Genomic DNA, 22104 nt, shown 5'->3' on the forward strand with positions numbered 1-22104 from the left:
ACCCCCTTAGACAAATGTTCCTAAAACTTAGGTCTGATCAGTTCTGAAATGCTTTAATGCTCCCCTGTGGCCTTTGACTCGCCTGCGTGTTGTGGCTTTAGCCCCTTCACCTGTTCCCCCATGGCCTGTCAGTGTCTGAGCACAGTCACTCTCTTCGGTGCTCACTTTGTCCCTTCCTTCCCTCCACTGCCATCCTCCTATGCTCCCTTTTCTATCTTTAAAACCAGTTTCTTTTCCTTGACCTCTTTTGTGGCCTTTCCTTTCTCTTGCCCTTCCTTTTCAATTAGAGTTGGTATTTTCCCTGACCATACCAAGTAGGGACAGATTGGATGCCTTGGAAAAGCAGAGATGTGGTTTCTTCCAACCCCCTTAAATAACAGGCTCACAGTCTGAGGTCTCCCGAGAGCAAGTGCCACAGGCCTCTTCCCCTCACAGTTCCCGCTCCCAGACACCTCCTGTCTCTTGAGTTCTTTCCAGTTTTATAATTACCTACAAAGTCTACAGGGCTGGGGGGTGCTGACCAAGCAGAGTTTTTAAGAATGTGGAAGTCTATAACAGAGACATTAAAAGACGTGAGAGAAGCAGAACTCCTTCCTGGTCTTATTTAATCCGTTCTGTTTGGAGTGCAATTTCTGAGTTTCTTTCTGTGTGAGCATGTATTCTGAGCCTGCCTGAGGCAGGCCTTCACTGAAGGCTCCATCAGGAACAACCATAGGCAATCCACAGTGAGGGTAAAATTGCCCCCTTTCCATGCCCATTTGCCTTCTGGGTGCTAATTAGAAATAAAGCCCAGCACTATAGCAGCTCAGACACACCCACCTCTTCACACTCCCCACACTGCCTCTGAGTCTCCAAGAACAGGTTCAGTGCTGTTAAGAGCACAGGCGGCTAGCTAGGAAAGTGTTCCAAATGAAAGGGCTTGCTAAGCCTTCTGCTACAGTTTCATGGGGTGGGAGGTCAAACTCGAGAGTTTCTTCTCAAGGGGCTCAGACACAGTCTAGCAGTTCCCCATTGAGAGTCAGCACTCAGTGCCGGTTTGTAAGAGAGGGATCCCTGCCTTTGCTCTGTAGTGGAGGTGTCATAGGCACTGTTCACTTCTTCCTGCCTCCTGGCTAACTGTATGAGAACCACTGAGCAGCTTGCTCCCTTCTTGCCTCCAGTTGAAAAGGAAAAAGGCAAAATCCCTTTTGCTACCCTGGCACAGAGTCCTCGCAGCAGTGGAGGGAGGCTGACTTGCCTGTGGCCACCAAGTTAAAATTCTGAGTGGGGAGATGGCTCAGTAAAGTACTCAGCATGTACGCATGAGAACTTGATTTTGGATCCTCAGCACCCCTGTAATCAGCTGAGCTGGGGAGACGGAGGAGCAGAGCCCTGGAGTTCGCTGGTCAGCCAGACTGGGTTCAGAGAGATGCTGTCTCTAAACACCAGGAAGAGAACAACTATCTGATAGGAAGACACCCAGTATAAGCCTCCACCCTCTACGTGTGTGTGTGTGTGTGTGTGTGTGTGTGTGTGTGTGCGTGTGTGTGTCCATCCATGTGTGTCCGCACGAGTGCATGCATGTGTGCTCACTGATGGTCACCCCCACAACACACACACACCACAGACATGAATTTAAATTCTCACTGCATGTGAATTCAAAGAAATTGTCTTCATGAAGCTCCACACTATACAGTGAATATACAGCAATAAAAATTTAATACTTTTTAAAAATTTAAATTCACAGCCTGGTAGGATCATTTACAGCTAATGGAGGTTTCTTTGTTTGGGAAACTCTGGAGTTGTCCTAACAAAAATGCACCAGTCGATTGTTCCTGTGCTCTGACCCACACAAATAAATAAATGAATTTTTATTTATTTCAAAGAAAGAAGTTGGTCCCTTTAGGAACCGTGTGGCCGATGTCCTATCAGGGTTCCAGCCTGGGCAGGCCCCGTGGAACTTGTGCTGTTTCCTTTGAATCTGCTTCAAGCTAAACACTTTGCTGTGTGCCTCTCCAAAGGGAAAGCTGAAAGAGACTCCTAGCTGTACCTTGAAGCTCCTATGAACTTGGGGCTTGCCCTAGTGCTCTGTAGACGTGGGATGTTGAGGTGACAGTTCTGTTTTCTCTCTTTCTCACTTGTTCTCTTTTTGGCTGGGGTTTGAGCCCAGGACCCTAGGCTGCAGGCCTTAAGAGGGCACATTCATAACTGGCCATAGGAAGTTTCTCTTCTAGTCAGGCGTGGTGACTTACACCTGTGATAATTGGGAGACTAGAGCAAGAGAATTAATTGTCTCACGTTTGAGGGCATCCTGGGCTACATAGTGAGTTGTAGGTAGGCTTCAGCTGCAAAGTGGGAGCCTGTCTCAACAAAAGGGAAATCACTATTCTTGGTGTGGTTCTGTTCTTTTATATTTTGAGACTTAAATTTTTTATTTTAAGTTGTATTTTTTGTGTATGAGTATTTTCTGTGTGTGTGTGTATATATGTGTGTGTGTATGTATATATGTATGTTTGTATACCATATTTGTGCCTTGTAGCCATAAAGGTCAGAAGAAGTCATTAGATATGTTGTGAGTCACCATGTGGTTGCTGGGAATTGAACTCAGGACCTCTGGTAGAGCAGCCAGAGCTCTTACCCACTGAGCCATCTCTCCAGCCCCCTGTTGGGATTTCTTAAGCACTGTTCACATCTCAGTAACTAGGTGGTCATAATGTGTGTGCCAGTAATCCCAACAATTGAGAGGTAGAGGCAAGAGGATCAGGGTTTCAATGCCAACCTTGACTACATAGTAAATTTGAGGCCATTCTGAGCTACATAAAACTTGGTGTCAAAAAACAGACAGCTGGAGAGATGGCTCAACAGTCTTCTAGCTAGCCCAAGTACAAACTACAGCCCCCCACATCAACTGCTTACAACCAGCCCTAGCCCCAGAGCACACAGACCTCCTCAGGCATCCACAAGCACTTGTATGCAAAGTCACACATACAAATACTCAGTTTGTTTTGTGTTTCTAATTTAAAATAACACTTGTAAGGCCCTCCCAGTCCTTCTCTGCATCTCAGTGACTGCACCACTTCAGAGTGAGTGGCTTCCAGGCGTCTGTGAGATGGGACCTTTCTTCTGCAGATTGAGTTCCTCTCAACTGAAGTCAGTCATTGGTAGTACTTGTAAGAGCCAGACTTCCGCAACTTTACCCTCAAAAGGAATGTCCAGATTGCTTTCTCTGTAGACCCAAGCCTGTGTTGAGAGGACAGAAGTTAACTTAGTAGTTCTTAAGGGGACAGATGTTGAAGATATTTTATATCATAGAGTTAGACACTTGTGTTCTGCTTAATAAACTCATGCTGGGCTGGTGGACACTAGACCCTAGAAACTACAAACAAGCCATTCACTTCTCTGTTTCCAGGCTCCCAAGTTCAAGGCAACCAGTTCCTTTGGACCCCAGCTAACCCAAAGGACATTGGTGGGTTGTAAAGCAAAGTTCTGCTAACGTGACTGCACGTGTCTCTTCCTCCAGGGGCCAGCTTCATCAGCAGTGCTGTGAAAAGTGGACTCTGGTCAATGACGAGACACAGGCTAAGATGGCCCGGATGGCTGCTGCAGCAGCGTGGGGTTTAGGTAAGGCTTCCCCATGGCGACCCAGCCAAGAGTGGGGACTCTGACAAAGGATGGGCTGCAGTGGTGCAGGCACAGCAGACCGGTACACATCAAACCATTTGTGCCAATGTACTCATGCGGCCATCTGTCCACTTCACTGTGAAAATAGCTCATGAGCGAGCTCGGGATTGAGACGTGGGCAAGATATCACCCCCTCCAGTTCAGGGACTCAGGCCCACATACCTGTACTCATGTTAGATACAGTGGCATGTTCCAGGCTGTGCTTTATGCTTCTGACTGACCTCCTGTGAGTCATGGTTCCCACAGCTCCTCATCAGCACAATGTTTCTAAGACACATCCCAGAACCCAGAACACTTACTTCACTTGTGTCTGTTTTGAAGACCCTAGATATGTGGCTACATAGAGATCTAGTAGGGTCCACAGCACAGAAGCATCTCCCTCCAAGGTGCACTGTCCCCCACCAGCTGTTGTGTGGTACTGTTCCAGGGACATAGGACAGATATCTGCTCTCCTCATATAGGAAACAACAGACCAAAGTCAGGATGCTTCCAAAGTCCAGTCTGGTGGTGTTCTTTATAGCAATATGGGTCAAAGGTAACTTATAAAAGCAGATGTGACTCAAGGAGAGCCAAAAAGCCAGAAGACCACCCCAGCTAGAAAGCTAGAACCTTGAAGTTCACTGCACAATTTGTAGGTAGCTAAACAGGTTGGAGTCTCTCCCAGGCAGTTCATCTTGTCTTGAGTGTCAACCCATCTTACTGCTTAGGAAGGGAAGAGTTGGTGCAGTTGATCAGTTTCAGGAACTTCCTGGAGCCTTAGAGTTTACTTCATGAGTTTTCAGGCAGCATGGAACACCCCACACTCAACCCTCCTTCAGAAGACCCTGAGTCCTAAGGAGCTTTCTCAGAGATGGCATCTTTATCTCAGAGGAGACTGCTGTAGCACAGCAGCATGTGGGTATCTTGCAGTCCCAGTGTCTTGTTAAAAAACAGATTTGCCCTTCAGGAAACTCCAGGGTTTTAGAAGCCCTGCAACAGGAAACAGGAATAAGTGAGTAGACTTCTTTGTGTCATGGTAGGATTTGGCACTTGGCTCTCAAGTCTTAGCCTTTCCCCTCTGCCTGTATGGCACGCCTTTTCACCTCATGATTCGTCCGTTGTTAAGGTACCACCCATCCTGTGTCTCAGATAGGAGGGAAGACAGAAGGGAGTTGCCTGTCTGACTTTATTAATGTTTATGTAGGTCTTTGACCACAAGTGTGTAACTGACTAGGGCAGTGACACTCCAGGTGTCCACCACCTTCTCCAACAGTCAGAAACATTTTAATCACGTTTTATCTGTTCTCACTGCCAGACACTCGATAACCTCCCTGCTACTCTAGCCTGTTAAAAAGATTGTTTATTTTTTAGATAGAGTTTCAGTTTGTGTCTCTGGCTATCCTGGAACTAACCACCTGCCTCTGCCTCCTCAGTGCTGGGTTAAAGGTGCATTCCACCCTGCCTGGTCCAGATCTGTCTGAGGCTTGGCAGTTCTTTTTGTTTGTTTGTTCATTTTTAATTACATCTATGTGTTTGTAGCTATAAGCATGTGAGTGCAGGTGTCAGCAGAGGCCATAGGCTCAGATCCTCTTGGAGCTGGAGTTATAGATGGTTGTGAGACACCTAATGTAGGTTCTGGGGACCAAACTCTTCTTCTCTTCAAGAGCCGTATAACCGCTGAGCCATTCCTCTTTGCTTTTCTTGATGGTGCAAGAGAGAATAGACAGGATGTGGTGTGTGCCAAACCATCCCCGGAGCCTAGAGCAAAGTAGCAACTGCCCTCTCCATGTCCTCTCCCAAGTCACAGGCTTCTGTGCTTTGCTGTCGTAAGCCCTGGGCTTCATCCAAAATGTCTTTTAAAAACAAATTGCTTCCTGAGGAGTCATCTTTTGCTGTCTGCTTTTACCCGGAGGTGTTGGTGATGGATGAACCAATAGTTGGGAGTGGAATGCTGGAAAATGCCTTGTAAAAACAGCAGCCCCGCAGTTTGCACCTAATGAGGCTGGTATCTCTTCTGCAGATGGTGTTGGCAGGATTGACGCTGGATGCCTGCTCAGCACCGGGGGAAATACATTTCTCTCCCCGGTGCAGCCGTTTCTTCATTCTAACATGACACGAGAGATCACTGCGCGGTGACCCAGCCCATCTCTCTGCCGAAATGGATTATTTTTAAATATTTGTGGCTAACACACTGCCACAGTGAAAAGGGCAAACAGTTTGTCAAAGCTTGTCCTCTAATTGGAGGATGGCCATTTTTCAATTGTTTAGAGGAAAATGTAATTTCCCAGTATTTCATTGAGCTGTGAGGTGGTCATTTGTAGGGAAGATCGTGATTTTATCTTACCTGGAGAAGCCGTGGAGGGAGCTCTCTGGGCTAATAAGGGGTAGCACTTAGGCCCTGCCTCTTGTCTTATGCGACTCCCTGGGGCACCAGCAGAGTCCCTTGCTTAGAAGGGAACCCCCACAATAGATTGCAGGGCTCAGCAGTATGTCAGGCCCTAGTCCATTTGACTTGTGTGTACCTCAAGCTAAATGAAAGTATCAATGACAAGATTCGGTGGTACCTCCAACTCGGCCAGCTGTCCCCCTGATTCTGTGTTGTGTGCTGGTGTTCCAGGTCAGTGGGACAGCATGGAGGAGTACACCTGTATGATTCCTCGGGATACCCACGATGGAGCATTTTATAGAGCAGTGTTGGCATTGCATCAGGATCTCTTCTCTTTGGCACAACAGGTAAGAAAATGTGTATCCAGCCAAGAAAATAAAAAAGTTACCGTGTGTGTCCTTTTGGTTCCTAAGCACATGTCAGCATTAGTTATTGAGCGTCTGCCATGTTCACATCTCAGAACTCTGAATGACCTTGATGCATAGCGTACGCTGCAGATCAGGGAGCTAGCTAGCATGGAGACCAGGATTCTGTCGTGTTCCTCCACTGAGGGGCTGTGTGGATTGGACTGGTTTGACAAGTTTCCTGAGTCATTGTCGGTCATTTTAAACACTTTCCCCAAGTTCTCTGTCTAGTGAGAGGAGCTCTTAAGTTTCACCAAGGGAGGACTTGGAGAGCCAGTGGTCCCCACTGTGGGGATCCTCTGGACATGCAGGGAGCACGCACTGCTCTAACTTGCAGAATGTGTAATGAAGTGGTGTATCCACCTTGTCAGACACGAGACTGTCAGTAAATGATCCGAGCACCTCAGCGATGCCAACATAGTAATTAGCCTGAAACATTCAGAAGAGAAGCCCACAGAGGGGTCTTAAGTGGTAGCACAGAGAAGGTTCAGGGTGCAATCCTGTGGTGTCCCAAGGCTGAAGTGCTTGGCAGGGTTCCAGACCCGGCTCTTCTGGGTCAGAGACGAAGGCGCCCATTTCGATGGAGAGCATTGCAGGAGCACTCCTCGCAGGGGCACGTGGACAGGGACTACTTGATGCCCACCTTGGAGCCACTGCCATGTCCAATCTGTTCTCACATGTCCATCAAGGGAAATGACAAGAAGACAGAGCTCAAGGGCATTCTGCCCCATAGCGTACGTTCCCTCAGCACCACCCAAGCTTGTGCCTGAGCCCCGCTCACTCTCTGTCTTTGCTGCGGCACTGGGCACTGAGTGAGCTTCTCTGGCCATCCAGAGTAAGTGTTCAGTTTCCTGTGGTGAGTGGTTGGCTTCATCCTACAGCTGAAGTGACACAAATAACTTTGTGAAGCGCAGATGTGGAACCCAGATCCAGAGCTTCCTTGTTTCTCTCCTAGTGCATTGACAAGGCCAGGGACCTGCTGGATGCTGAGCTGACTGCCATGGCAGGCGAGAGCTACAGCCGAGCCTATGGGGTGAGTGTCGTGGTGACTGCACGTCACAATCGACAGCCTAGTACAGCCTAATGAGGGGGCTGTAGAGGACACAGCAGGTTGCTGAGAACTTGCCGGCAGAAGGGTGGTGATAATTAGGCTGGAATGTGATCTGCTTCCTTCAGGCCATGGTTTCTTGCCACATGCTGTCAGAGCTGGAGGAGGTTATCCAGTACAAACTTGTCCCTGAGCGACGGGAGATCATCCGCCAGATCTGGTGGGAGAGACTGCAGGTAAGCTGGAGACAGCCCCAGGCCACACCTCAGCCTGCCCAGGGCCTGCCGGAGCTCGTCCACCCCACCCCCCCTGTTCTACTCTGCTCTGCCACCTCTTGCCAAGCAGAGCCTTCAAAGGTTTATCACCTCAGATGTGGTTCTGAGAGACTGACCAATTGGCAGCTCCTTCAGGCTTTTCCAGAGACAAGGAAAGTGTGTTTAGCAAGTGACACCTAGGATTATTCATTTGGAAATTGTAACCTCAGAATCAAGTTTATCAAAGCTCCAGCTGAGACCTCCACACAGTGCACTGGCTTGGAGAGCAGCTCTCTTTGCCACTTAACTTATCACATTGGCATATACACCCAGGATCTGAATCTCTCCTGGCTCTCAAATGACTTTACAGTGTGATCCAAACTGAGAGCCACCCCTCTAAGTGTAGTCACTAGCCACAGGCATCCAATGTTTTCAGCAAAGTTGTTTTGAGACAGAATTCCTGCTTATGATAACTCTTTATGTTAGTCTCATCCTAAAACATCTGTTCAGACCTCAAAGAGATTTTCCTACGACTTCTGCCAGCATTTCAATGTGGCAGCCTGAGGAGCTGCTATCTCTAGACCTGGGAGGGTCTCAAGTACCCCTGAAAAGATCAGCCTGTGTCCAGTCCTTGAAAAATTGGAGGGAAAGATCATCAGCAAACAAAAAGCACACTAGGGATGTGGTTCAGTGACCCAGCACTTGCCTGGCATTCCTGGGGCCCTGAGTGCCATCTCTTATACCACATGCTCTAGAAACAGTACATGGGTGCTCATATACTACTCTAGAAATGGTACATGGGTGCTCATATACTACTCTGCATACAGTACATGGGTGCACACAAACTGCTCTAGAAACCACATGTGTATGTGCTTATGCACTGCTCTGGAAACCACTGGTCTTCCTATTGCACAATATTCCTATTGCCTTTGGTTTTAAACTATTTCTTCTTGGCTACATCCACACCTAATTCCCACTTCTCTCTCCAGACCAATCAAGGTTTATGCCACCAAGCTTTTTAGTAGGCTGTGACAAACTCTGACTCCAGGATGCATTCCTGTCTAGGAAGCTCAGGGCACATTCCACTGGACAGGAAACAGCACTAGGCACAGGCATTCATGGCTCTGAAGTGAGCACATACAGTTCTTCTGCATGTTTTATTAGTAATTATAAAATGCCCAGTGAATGTTTTTGATGGAAAGTTGTCTCAGAAAAAATTCTACAGGGGAAGCACTTCCCACTCGACCTGTACACACCCTGGTGTTTTAAGTGCCTGTATTAGGGTGTGGCGCTTCCAAATTAGGGAGCTGATGATCTAGACTTTCCAGCATGGAGAACTTAGAAATAGAGTTGGAAGGAGCATGATGGAATTAGATGGAGGGGGAGGCTCGTGCTAGCTTCGCTGAGTTCAGAGCATCGCCAGCACCTTCCTGAGCGCTGTGTCCAGACAGCAAGATGCTCTTCAGCCTACAGGGAGCCAAATGATTGCAGCATGTGGGAGAAGCAATCAGAGTAATCACTCCGTGTACTTTTTCCTTACTCTTCAAATCATTGTCAACCTCATGGGCTGGGAAGCTGTTATCCAAGGCTGGAAATAGAGTTGCCCTGCTGGAAACTTGGCTCTGAAATGTGGCTGGTAGTCAAGACACTCAGTGAGCTGCTGGGGTGGAAAGCTGCCACATGTGTGGTCAAGTCAGTTCAGATGAACCCACTGTTTGCCACGGGGCAGCTGAAGAGGTCGACTGTAGCTTGTGTCTTTTGCCTCAGGTTCCCAGGTCAGGAATGTTCCAGTGTGCACCCTGTCACATACAGAAGCCAGAGGTCACTGTCCCAGGGTTTTAAATTTGTGAAATTCACACAGGAGGTGGCAGGAACAAATCTCCCTCCTAAGTGTGACTTTTTTATCAGCAAGGATGGAAAAGTTCACTTAGCAGTCATTTGATACAAAAATCAGTGTAGGCTGGCATGATGTCTCAGTGGCAAAATTGCTTGCCACCAAACCTGGTGTGCTGAGTTTGATTCCCTGGGACCTACTAGATGCTGGCTCTGAACTCAGTGAAGCTAGCACGAGCCTCCCCCTCCATCTAATCCCATCATGCTCCTTCCAGCTCTATATTTCTAAGTTCTCCATGCTGGAAAGACTAGAAGGAAGGAACAGCTGACTTCCACAATCTGTCCTCTAGTTCCCACACATACACACGTAGCAGCAAGCACATACACTTTGTGATAACAATTACAAAGAATTCGTCTGTAAGTAAATTAATTATTAGGCTGGAGAGATGGCTCAGCAGTTAAGAACACTGCTTGCTCTTCCAGAGGTCCTGAGTTCAAATCCTAGCAACCACATGGTGGCTCACAACCATCTGTAATGGGATCTGATGCCCTCTTATGGTGTGTCTGAGGACAGCTATAGTGTGCTCATAAATAAACTCATGCAGGCACAGATGAAAATTAAAAAGGAGATAATTAATTTACTTTTTAAAAAGTATTTATTTATTTATTTACCTACTTACTTATTTAATGCATGTGAGTACACTGTAGCTCTTCAGAAGAGGGCATTGGATCCCATGGTTGTGAACCAACATGTGGTTTCTGGGAATTGAACTCAGGACCTCTGGAAGAGCAGTCAGTGCTCTTAACCATCTCTCCAGCCCTCCTTTCTTATTCTTATGTGTTGTTTCATTCGGTTTTGGAGGAAGGGAGATTTATTTATTTTGTGTGCATGAATTTTTTTTTTTGCATGTATATCTGTGCACCATGGATGTGTCTGGTTTCTGTGGAGTCCAAAAGAAGATTGTCAGATCCCCTGGAACTGGAGTTACAGACAGTTGTGAGCTGCCATGAGGGTGCTTAGAATTGAATACAGATCCCCTAAAGATCAGCCTGTGCTCTTAGCCACTGAGCCATTTATCCAACCTTTGTTTACTTGATCTTTGAGACAGGCTCTTACTATGTAGCTCTGGCTAGCCTGAAACTTGCCATAAGGACCAGCCTCAAACTCACAGAGATCCTCCTGCCTCTGCTTCCCAAGTTTTGGGGTTCGAGGCCTTGTGCTATCTAGGCTGTAGCCACTTCCTTTTCTATATGCAGTTTTTTGATCAGACATAATAAAACAGAGGATATAAGATGGCCAATGACACTACTTCAAGAAACTATCCCTATAAAGGTGCAAACCTTGGCCTTACTAACTTTAGAAATATAAATATTATCAACTTCTCAGCATCATTTGAAATTTTAATTATGTAAATGTCTTACACACTTAGTCTTTCAAATTTTGAATGATACATTTTAAATTTAATTTTTGGTCAATGATAGCTAAGAGCACCGGGTATTCTTCTAGCAGAAACAGGTTCTATTCTAAGTACCCATGTAGTAGCTTGAAGCTGTCTCTGACTCAGTTTCAAGGGATCCAATGTCCCCTTCTGGCCTTCTGTGGAGATTAGCTACACGTGTGATACACATATATACACACACAGGCAAAACACCCATATACATAAAATAAAATTTAAGGAAGAGTGAATGAGCCCAAAATGGTGGCACATTCTTTTAATCCCAGCATCTAGGAGGTAGAGCTGTATATTCTGAGTTCAAGGCCAGCCTGATCTAATCTACATAGTGAATTCCAGGACAGCCAGGGCTTCATAGTGAGGCCATGTCTCAGAAACAAAAGGGCAATGAAAAGAGAACCCTGACTTTGAATTCAGTACCCAGGAGCTGGAAAGATGATTCCGTTGGTAAACTCGTGGAGGCTGGAGTTTCATGATCTCCAGCACCTCTGTAAAAAGCTTGCACTAGTAATCAACTGGGAAGACAAAGACAGGAGCACCCAGAGTTTTGTGGCCAGCCAGTCTAGCTCCAGGTTTGAGATAGACCCTACCTTAGAGAACAAACTGTGAGAGGCAGCCGAGAGACGGCTCCTGGGATTGAACACGAGTGCACTCACGACACTACATAAGAGACAGCAAGATGGCCTAAAATAAAAGTGCTTTCTGCCCTGTTTGTGTGCCTGACTTCAGTCCCCATAATCCACATGATCTCCCACAAACTGTCCTCTGACCTCTACAAGTTTGTTATGGCTTGGACATGCCCATGTGCACACAAACAAATAAATGTGAAAAACAAATAAAATACCCATTGTTTTTTAAAAACATTATTCACAACCCACAAAGAATCTGAATAATTTAATTTACCCACCAGCACAGTCTGAAGTTAATGACATTTTCATTCTAATCCACAGACCAGTCAGAAAGGTTAAGTAATTTTCCCAAAGCCACAGAGTACTGGACACACCAGGGCTCAGCTACAAGCACCACACCCTACCGCTTCTCTGATTGTTGACAAGTCCTGGAAGGCAGCTCCTTTATAGCTATTCCCTTTTTCAGAGACAACATGGCTGCTGATGTGGGGTTTCAGGTGGAGCAGAGGACAGGTCTAACCCTCATTTCTGAACATTCCAGGGCTGCCAGCGCATTGTTGAGGACTGGCAGAAAATCCTCATGGTCCGGTCCCTTGTGGTCAGCCCTCACGAGGACATGAGAACCTGGCTCAAGTACGCAAGTCTGTGTGGCAAGAGCGGCAGACTGGTGAGTAACCCCCCATCACCAGGGTGGTACCCTGCCCCCGTTCTGTTTGTAACTTGCCCTCTTGTTTTTTAGGCTCTTGCTCATAAAACCTTAGTGTTGCTCTTGGGAGTTGATCCATCTCGGCAACTTGACCATCCTCTGCCAACAGTTCACCCACAAGTGACCTATGCCTACATGAAAAACATGTGGAAGAGTGCTCGGAAGGTATGTTCCTACCCACCACTGTGCTCCCTGCCAGAAGGATTCAGTGTCCTTACCACCTACCTACAGTGTTGGAGGCTTCTTCCAGTTTCACAACCAGAATCACAGCCAGGTGGAGATTCCAATGCATGAAGTCACAGTTGTAGTCTTTAGTATCTGAAAAGTCCTGGGCCTTGAGAGAAGGCCGACCACTTGGCACATAGTCCCATATTCATGAAATCCAGACTAGAGCTTTTATAAGACCAGCTGGGTTTCCTTCTCAGACTTCTGGTCTCCTTTCCTGTCATCGATTTGGACTCAAATGCAACAGCATGCAGGGAGAAATGCTAAACAAGGAGGGAGTTTTCCTGAAGCCAGTGGAGAATTCCTTCTTGTTTACAGACAAGTCCTTAGAAAACAGATGTGCTCTTGATTTTTGTTTGAAACAATCTCTGGATGATGGTGGCAGTTTACAAATCCACGGGCCTTGAAGGTATGATGGCCTTGAAGGCAACATCATACCTGTTTGGGGTCCCTGTCATCCTTATCAAAAGGGGAGCGAACTCAGCTTTCTGTTCCTGCTGTAGTCTTGAAGCAGTTCTCCCAAGGTTGTTGACTTTGAGTGACACTCAGAATGAAATGAGCAGCCAGGCGTCTGCTCTGTAACTGGGCTTTGCCTCCTCACTAATGAATGGCCCTGTCCTCCCAGAGTGCACTGTGTGAGGATTCCTTTTGTTTTCCGTCTCTGAGTCCCCCATCCCCCACCAAACACACTTGTAGGCAAGTGAGAAGAGCAGAAGGCACTGGATGTGAAAGTCCTGTCTGTGTGCATCCTTTAAGCACTTGTCTTCCTGTAGAGAGCAGAGACCTTGGAGATGATTTAGCCAAGGAGTGACTTATTTCAGTGTAATAAGAGCAGCCCAGACTATGGATAGCACATGGACTTTTCTATGTCGTACAAACTCTGGTGAGGTTCAAGATATAGAAACCTACCTGAAAGATGAGTTTAGACTTCAAGCCAGAGTGAGTGCTGGGTCCCCACCCAAGGAAACAGCCCAAGCTGTCACTGCTGAGCTAGCCTTCCCTGTGCTGTTGCCAGGGTCCTTTCTTTATGGCTCTCCAAATACAAAGTAGGGACTAGCAGGTCTTGCCCTCAGGAAGGCTTCAGATAGGTGTGTGTTCCTTACTAAGACACAAGACAATGCCTAGAGACAGGTTAGTCCTGCCCCCACATTCCCCACCCCACCCCTGGATGTGGGACTAAGGAGCTAGAGCACTATGTCTGGCAGTAGCTCTGTGGCCTGAGAGACCCACCCCTCCAACCCATAACTGCTAGTTCACTTACTGAAGAGAAGAAATTACTTCCCCCTCTTCATTTCTAAAAAAGTAAAGAATTTTTTGAAACATTCTCTTTTCAGTTTCTCAGAGTGGAGTGTAGAAAGACAGTGATTTCACCCATGCTTCCTAGCCGTACATAGGGCAGCCCCACAGCAATACCAACAGCCCTGTTCGGCTTTTTGTTAAGGCCACCACAAAGTATTCAGACTGCCACCAGCAGTGTGGTGATGCACTCAGGCAGACAGGTCTCTGTGAGTTTGAAGCCAGCCTGGTCTACAGAGTGAGTTTCAGGACAGCCAGGGCTACAGAAAAACCCTGTGTCACGAAAAAGGAAGAAGGAAGAAAACTGTGAACTGTCTGGATTACCTATGACATAGAGCATGTGGGCCCTGGGCTCACATCACTGTCTGTGATGTCATTCAGACCCTGGCTTAAACCCACCCCATCCCTCCTCTCTCTCCCTCTCCCTCTCTCCTTTCTCTGGCATATATTTTTGTTTTTTGTTTTTACTTTTTAATTTGTCCTTAGGTAATTTCACACATGTATACAATGTATGATGACCCAGCACATCTCTACCACCTCCCATTCTCCCTCCCACCCCAGTTCACTACCCCCCCCCCAGCCCCACCCCACAGGTCTTGCTTTCACAGTCATGTCTGTCTGTCTTGTGAGTTTAACCAAGGCAGTGTGCAAGCTGTCTAGGAAGTATGTGTGTGTCCACCTGACACCTACAGCTCTACAGGGGGTATCAGCCATAGACAGTGATCACCTCTGTAGAATCTGTCAACACCAATAGTTGAAAAAGAAAGAGTAGGGCCAAGTGAGCCCCTTCCCTTTCCACAGCTAATTGTTGGTGGGGCCAGTCCTGTGGACCCAGTGCAAGTAGCCACAGTTATTATGAGCTGATTATCACATATGTTAAATCTACAGGACAGTATCCATAGCCCCTCACCCTATGTTCACATACGTCCCTACTCTTCCTCCACAATGTACATTGAGCCTTAGGGGCACAGCTGTAAATATCTCACTTAAGACTGAACCCATAACCATCACTTACTCCAGTACCTTGGGAAGCAGTGAGACTGCGTCCACTGCTGTTCATCCTACAGAAGTCCTCTGGCCAAAGCCGAGAGCAGCTTTTGTCTGTGGCTGTCAGTGTAGATACCTAGAAGTGTTTGGTTTCTGTGTCATTGTTGCCCAAAAGGACAAGGACAAATGCCATCTGTCTTTGTTTTTATGTGACAGTCTCACTGTGTACTCTATACCTGCCTTGAATTCTTTCCTGTTTTGTTTTATTTTTTATATTTCACATTTATTTAGTATGTTTGTGCCTATGTGTGTGGGAGTCACAGGGCAGCTTCCAGGGATTATTCCTTTCATTCTACCATGTGAGTTCTAGGAGTAGACTCAGGTCACCCTCAGGTCCAGCTCTAGCCTTGCCTAAAATTCCTGATCGCTCTGCCTCCAGGTGTACTCTCCCATGCCCCAGCTGAGTATTCTTATCCACAGTTGGCTAAATCCCAGAGTATGGAGTTCACAGGCACAGACTGCCAACTGTCCATTGTTTACAGGGGAAGAAAAGATGTCTCCTACATTACAAGGGTAGACTAGAAAACAGGTTTTCTATGTTTATTTTGTGTGCATTTGTATGTGTGCACATGCACACGCTGTAGATAACATTCAGGGTATTTTTTTTCTACCTTGTGGGTCCCTGGAGTCAGACTTTGTAGACAACACCTTTCTTTACCCACAGAGCTATCTTGCTGGCCCAGAACATGAGTTTTCAGTTTCTAGGCACAGAGTGATGCTCTAACTGGGACAGGAGTGGGGGAACATAGCCCGTCATCCAACCAGGAGTTGTGACAGTGAAAGAGGTGCTGTAATCGTGGGGACGATTGGAACTTTTGGGAGCACTGTGGGATGAGGAAGCATAGCAAAACCCTCATCTTAAAAATAAATAAAGAAAGAATCCTACCATTTGTAGCACCATGCAGTGGACTGGAAACATGTTAGGTAAAGAAAGCCAGCCACAGATTCTAGTGTTCCACAGCACAGTGCCATGCCTGTAGTTTAGAAGAGTGTATAGCTAGAAAGTGCTAAAAGCAGATGTTCCCAACACAGAACAGTAAATGTTTAATGAGACGACAATGCCAGATACCTGATTTAATTATTGCCTATTATATTCATGTGTCAAATCACACTGTACCCCATAAATTATTTGATGATTTTTAAAATGGCTCAGTGGTTAAGAGGACTCGCTCCTCTTGCAGAGAACCTGAGTTTAGTTTCCAGCAGCGGCGCTTGCCTGGCATGCAAAGTCTCAGCTTTAGTCCTCAGTACCACAAACAAAACCCAGACTCTGGCTCCTGTGCATCAAGATGCTGGTGTGTCTGGATGCAGCAGGCTTGGTCAGTATCTAGCTCTGGCCCTGCACTGCTCCTCACTCAGGTGCTCGCTGCTTGTCTCCTGTCAGGTCCCAGAGCTTCATGGTAGATCCAAGATCTAGTGGCAGGAGGATGCTGTAAATTCTGTTCCCAAGCCACCCTGCTCACATAGTGGCCTGCCTTGCTAGTGTCTTTTACCTCCTCCGCTTGGGTGCATGAAGGTGTTCTCTGGTCCTGCTTTACTTGAGTTTGGGGATTCTATCTGATCTCTACATCTGTAGTTTTGCCACGATGAAGCATCCCAGTGTCTTAGTGTTTTAAATGCATACTAAAGTTTTATTAGTTAGAAACTGTCCTATCAGCCACATTTCCCTTAGGGCAATATACTGTTAGTAAAGTAAGCACTTGATTTCTATTGTTTCATGTGAATTCTTACCTGGGTTGGTCAGACTTGTAGGTTTCCCAGAACTAACTAAAATGATAATTAGAATTGGCAGGGGAAAGTTAAAACAGGTAAATGATGACTTTTCTGGGATAGCCCGGATCTCCTCCAGCAGCACACCCTGTTTTCTGTCCAGTAGGCCCTCACCCTGCATCCCAGGGTGCTCCTTTGGGAAAGTGCTGGCTTAGGTGCCCTGACAGGTTGGGCAATGTGCCAAGTGGCTCTCTGCCTCTGTCCTGCTACAGATCGATGCCTTCCAGCACATGCAGCACTTTGTGCAGACCATGCAGCAGCAGGCCCAGCACGCCATTGCCACAGAGGACCAGCAGCACAAGCAGGAGCTGCATAAGCTCATGGCCAGGTGAGCCCTGCCCACCATCCAGCCCTGATGCAAGGGCACACTCACGGCTTCTATAGTAGCTTGCTGCTGGCGTCTCTCACTCTTCCACAGACGGTCCTAGGCAGCCATCAGCTCATCTGCTGCAGTCTCTGCCCCTGACCTCCCAAGGCTTTGGCAGCCTCCTGTGCTAGCCTCCAGTTGGCAGCTTGTCATATTTCCAAATATATTTTTTAATTTTACATTCACTTGTGTGTGTGTGTGTGTGTGTGTGTGTATGTGTGTCTGTGTGCTCATGTGTCTGTGTGTGCGCGCATGTGCGAGCGTGCACACGCATATGTGCGCGCGATTCTCACTTGGATTCAAGTCACGGCATGCACGTGGAGACAGAGGATACCTTGCAGAGGTCAGTTTTCTCCTTCCGTCTTACAGGTTCCAAGCATCAAACTCAGGTCATCAGGGTTGGTGGCAAGTGCCTTTCCCTGCTGAGCCTTCTCACTGACTCAGGTGCCTGGTTTATTAACTTGATGTGTAGACAGCTCTGACTCTAGGTAGGTTAGTTTCTCTGTGCCTGGGATTCCTGACCATGTAAAGGAATAATAAAAACACCTATTTCCGATGTGATGTGAGGTGTTATAGTGGAGCCCAGAATCGAGCACAGAGAGCGGTGCCTGGAGTAGCAACCAACAGATTGGCATTATTGCTGTCTGGAATGGAGAACAGAAGGAGGGAAAAAATCAGGGAGAAAAAATTGTAGTCAAAACTGTCCTCCATAAAGCATAGCTGGGTCCATGCAGGTACACCTGTACCAGGTACCTGGCTTATACTGTCATTGGAAGACAAAATTCTGAAGAAAAGACACCTCTAAGATTTTCTACAGACCCCTTCCCCTTCCTTTCACAGGGTTGAACATCCGTCAGTTGCCTCTTGAAAGCAGGAGTAACTGTCAGGAGTCTTGGGGCTGCTCCTAGCAATCTGCTCTTCTCCCTCGGGCCTTTGATGGGAGAGAGCAACATGGGCTCTTGCTCCTCTGTTTTCAGGTGTTTCCTGAAACTTGGAGAGTGGCAGCTGAACCTCCAGGGCATCAATGAGAGCACCATCCCCAAGGTGCTGCAGTACTACAGCGCAGCCACGGAGCACGACCGCAGCTGGTACAAGGTGAGGGCGGGCCAGCACTGCCCCAGACCCTCAGCACTCCACACAGAGAGCCTGCACCCTGTTGAGTTCTCCCATGTTCTCAGGGTCACAGCCAGGTCTCTGGAATGCCCGGAGTCTGTCAGAAGCCCAAGAAACCTGGAGTTTCCTTTGGGAATTGCAGAGAAGCTGATGGAGGCTTTGGTTTGAGGAACACTTCCCGTGACGCTCCAGGGCCTCAGTGTCTGATAGCCTCTCAATGCCTGACGGCCAGTTAGAGGATGTGTGAAAGCGGCTACTGACTGACCAGCTGCTGCACTATTCCTAGAAGGGGGTGTTTTTAGAGGAGCACATAGACTTTTTTCTAAATCTTCATCCTTACTAGGAAGTTATAAATTCTTCCCTCTGGGGTCAAAATTGATTTGAAGAAAATAGAAACATTTGGAATAAGAAGTATCCTCTGCAACTGCTTCACACTGATCTGAAAACTGCACTTCGGCTGGGGATGGAGCTCAGGGATGCAGGCTTGCACGCGCACACACGGAGTCCAGGCTATGACAGGATCAGTGATTTCCCCTATCGATAGCTGTATACCCAGAGCTGGAAATATATCCAGAGACATTTTGCTTAGTGGGAACCTTGTTCGTCAGCTCACAACCACCTATAACTTCAGTTCCAGAGGATCTACTATCCTATTCTTGTTTTTACAAGTACGAGGCATACACGTGATACACACACACACACACACACACACACACACATATATACAGGCAATGTATCCACTAACATAAAATAAATGTGCGGTGGGGGGGAACCTCAGGAAACCCCACGTTCTCAGATGAAACAGGCTACCTTGGCCCAGCACATAGACTTCACTATCTGGTGCTTTGGCACTTGGCCAGAGGCCCTCCCTCTAACTTGAGCCTCAAGCTGCAGGCACACATTTCCTTGGACTGCGCTATGCCTTCCATGTACCTATATTTTTCCCCACCAGGAAGACTAATTGCCTCTGTCTTTGTTGTACCCTCCTTGTTTAAGAGCAAGGCTTAGCCAAACCCCTCTTTTTTATGGAGCCCTTAAGATTACTGGTATTCCCACTGGCCACCTTATCTAGCCCCCATTTGCCTTGCAGTCTAAGGGCCTTAAGGTTTGTGAGCAAGCACCCCTTGCTTACACTGCCCCTCTTATTGTGACCTTACAGTCAATGCTCACCAAAAGCCCGGTGCCATTAATGCTCTCAAGATGAACAAACCATATGGGTTGTAGTAATACCCACTTCCTGGAGTATGTAGAATTAGAGACTCACTCTGCTGATCTCAAAGCTCCATCCTCAGGGCACACTCAGAATCCAGTCTTCCACTCTAGGCTTTGCAGTAGATGTGAGCTAGCCTATGCCTGCCTTTGACTCTTACCCCATGCTCGTAGGCTTGGCACGCATGGGCGGTGATGAACTTTGAAGCAGTTTTGCACTACAAACATCAGAACCAAGCCCGTGATGAGAAGAAGAAACTGCGCCACGCCAGCGGAGCCAACATCACCAATACCACCACCGCTGCCACCACTTCCGCCTCCGCCGCTGCTGCCACCAGCACAGAAGGCAGCAACAGCGAGAGTGAGGCTGAGAGCAACGAGAACAGCCCCACCCCGTCCCCTCTGCAGAAGAAGGTCACTGAGGTAACTCCACCTCACTCAGAACTGGCCAGGGCACAGCTCTGAGCGGAAGATAGTTGTGAAGTAAAAGGAAGCTGAGGCTTTCTCTGAGGCAGAATAGATGGGGCTAAACACACTGACTGGCTGTTGTTACTGTGTGCATGCGCATTTCTGCTGTCAGCTGAAGAACGGCTCCTCCTGGCAGTGAGCACATCTCAGTGCATGGCCTCCATGTGCGGGTGTGTGGGTGGCTGCCACAGCTGCAGGGCCACTCTGAGGCCAGGGCCTCGAAGATGTGTCTGTCCTCTGCTCTGTTCTTTCCTGTCTTCTCCCCTTGTCCTGTCAGTTCAGACTGTAACAGGGCAGCCAGAAAGTACAGAGAACAGCATGTTCAGTCTCCACTTCACCCCTACTGCCCTGTTCAGGAAGCCATACTATGCCAAACTATGATTATGAAACCAGTTGCCTTTATGGAATGTGTTCTATATGCCATTAGTTCCTCAGGGCTCTCACACTCCTAACTACCCTCTAAGGCAGGGTACCATCAGTGTGCAACTGTGCCCATTTTACAGATGAGAGAGTAGAGTGTCAATAATACACTTGTGTTTCAACAGGATTTGTCCAAAACCCTCTTGTTGTACACTGTCCCTGCTGTCCAAGGCTTCTTCCGTTCTATCTCCTTGTCAAGAGGCAACAACCTCCAGGATACACTCAGGTAAAAAGGAAGTGGGGAGGATGTAACTCTGAAAGGAAGTTCCGTCTCTGGTCAGTACAGTCCAGGTCAGCATATGGACTTTTCTCCTCCTGGGCCTTGGCCTTGAGACATGATAGTTTACCAAGCCTCACACATGAGGATGGAGGCAGAGACCAGGAGAGGGTCAAGAGGCCTGTCTCACCAGCCTCACTGCAAGCACGTCCTCACCCTGGCCGACCTTGGATGAAGCTTGGGTTTTAGAGCCCCGCTACCTCTGTCACAACCGTTTGCAGCCCTACAGGGGAAAAACAGACAAGAACCAGAAAACTCAGTTTCCCGTGACTTTGCCTGTCCTTCCAGAGTCCTCACCTTGTGGTTTGATTACGGTCACTGGCCAGATGTCAATGAAGCCTTGGTGGAAGGAGTGAAGGCCATTCAGATTGACACTTGGTTACAGGTGAGAATGGTGACAGTGAGGATATTCTCCCTTGCTGTGCCAGGAAACTGAAGGGTGAACCATTTCAAGACCTGCTAGACCAAAGTACATTCCTGAAATCCCAGCACACGGGAGGTAGAGGCAAAAGGATCATGACTACCCGAGGCTATATAAGACCTTGTCTAGAAAACAAAGATAAAAATCATCTTTCCCATGTCTCATGCACTGCGTGATGTATCTTCCCACATACCAGGTTATACCTCAGCTCATTGCAAGAATTGACACACCCAGACCCTTGGTGGGCCGGCTCATTCACCAGCTTCTCACAGATATTGGCCGGTACCACCCACAGGTACGTGCAAATCCTGAGCATTTTCTCATGAAACCACTGACCATTGATTTGCTGGCTAGCCTTTACAAGTGTTCCTCTGTCTGCGTAGGCCCTCATCTACCCCCTGACAGTGGCTTCTAAGTCTACCACCACAGCCCGTCACAATGCAGCCAACAAGATCCTGAAGAACATGTGTGAGCACAGCAACACGCTAGTCCAGCAGGCCATGATGGTGAGTAGGTCTTGAGGCAGCAGCCAAGGGTGCTGGTGATTGCCTCTCTCCCTCATGCACATGCTCTGTCTCCACGTCAGACCTTCCCAATCTTAGCATCCTGTGGTGTTTCCTTCCTTCTCCCTTTGACCCAGGTGAGTGAGGAGCTGATTCGGGTGGCCATCCTCTGGCATGAGATGTGGCATGAAGGCCTGGAAGAAGCATCTCGCTTGTACTTTGGGGAGAGGAACGTGAAAGGCATGTTTGAGGTGCTGGAGCCCCTGCATGCTATGATGGAACGGGGTCCCCAGACTCTGAAGGAAACGTCCTTTAATCAGGTACGGGATCAGTGACAGGACATGACCCTCACCTCCTCAGACTGCTTTCCCTCTACCTTTCTTCTGTCCTTAAAAGTGGCACTCCGTAGAAGTCATAGCACAGAAAACTGTTGTCCTAGGACTCTGTGCAGAATTACAAAGTCAAAGCCAGCATAGACCTAGAACCCAGGCCCAGAAAAATAAAGCAAAACAAAATAAAAATGTAATTGTTACAGAAACCATATTTTTTAAAAGATTTGTGCATTCTTTCCTCTGCTGCCCTGGGCTCTACTGTTTTGGGCCGAGACAGAGTGCAGTAAACTCCTAGGGTTACTG

The 22104-nt window shown here is 47.6% G+C and overlaps 1 protein-coding gene across 1 annotated transcript in view; it reads left to right on the top strand.

Annotated features, from left to right (window-relative positions):
• Positions 1 to 22104, top strand: part of MTOR (mechanistic target of rapamycin kinase) — a 107779-nt gene that overhangs the window by 64937 nt on the left and 20738 nt on the right. Inside the window, exons 31-44 of the mRNA XM_080921177.1 lie at positions 3500 to 3600; positions 6257 to 6372; positions 7385 to 7462; positions 7606 to 7713; positions 12189 to 12314; positions 12387 to 12518; positions 16904 to 17019; positions 18036 to 18153; positions 19555 to 19803; positions 20394 to 20494; positions 20834 to 20930; positions 21163 to 21261; positions 21350 to 21472; positions 21607 to 21789. Coding sequence (XP_080777303.1) covers positions 3500 to 3600; positions 6257 to 6372; positions 7385 to 7462; positions 7606 to 7713; positions 12189 to 12314; positions 12387 to 12518; positions 16904 to 17019; positions 18036 to 18153; positions 19555 to 19803; positions 20394 to 20494; positions 20834 to 20930; positions 21163 to 21261; positions 21350 to 21472; positions 21607 to 21789 — 1747 coding nt within the window. The remainder of the gene's footprint in view (positions 1 to 3499; positions 3601 to 6256; positions 6373 to 7384; positions 7463 to 7605; positions 7714 to 12188; positions 12315 to 12386; positions 12519 to 16903; positions 17020 to 18035; positions 18154 to 19554; positions 19804 to 20393; positions 20495 to 20833; positions 20931 to 21162; positions 21262 to 21349; positions 21473 to 21606; positions 21790 to 22104) is intronic.

Source organism: Micromys minutus (assembly GCF_963924665.1).
Source record: "Micromys minutus genome assembly, chromosome: 9".
Lineage (NCBI taxonomy): Eukaryota > Metazoa > Chordata > Mammalia > Rodentia > Muridae > Micromys > Micromys minutus.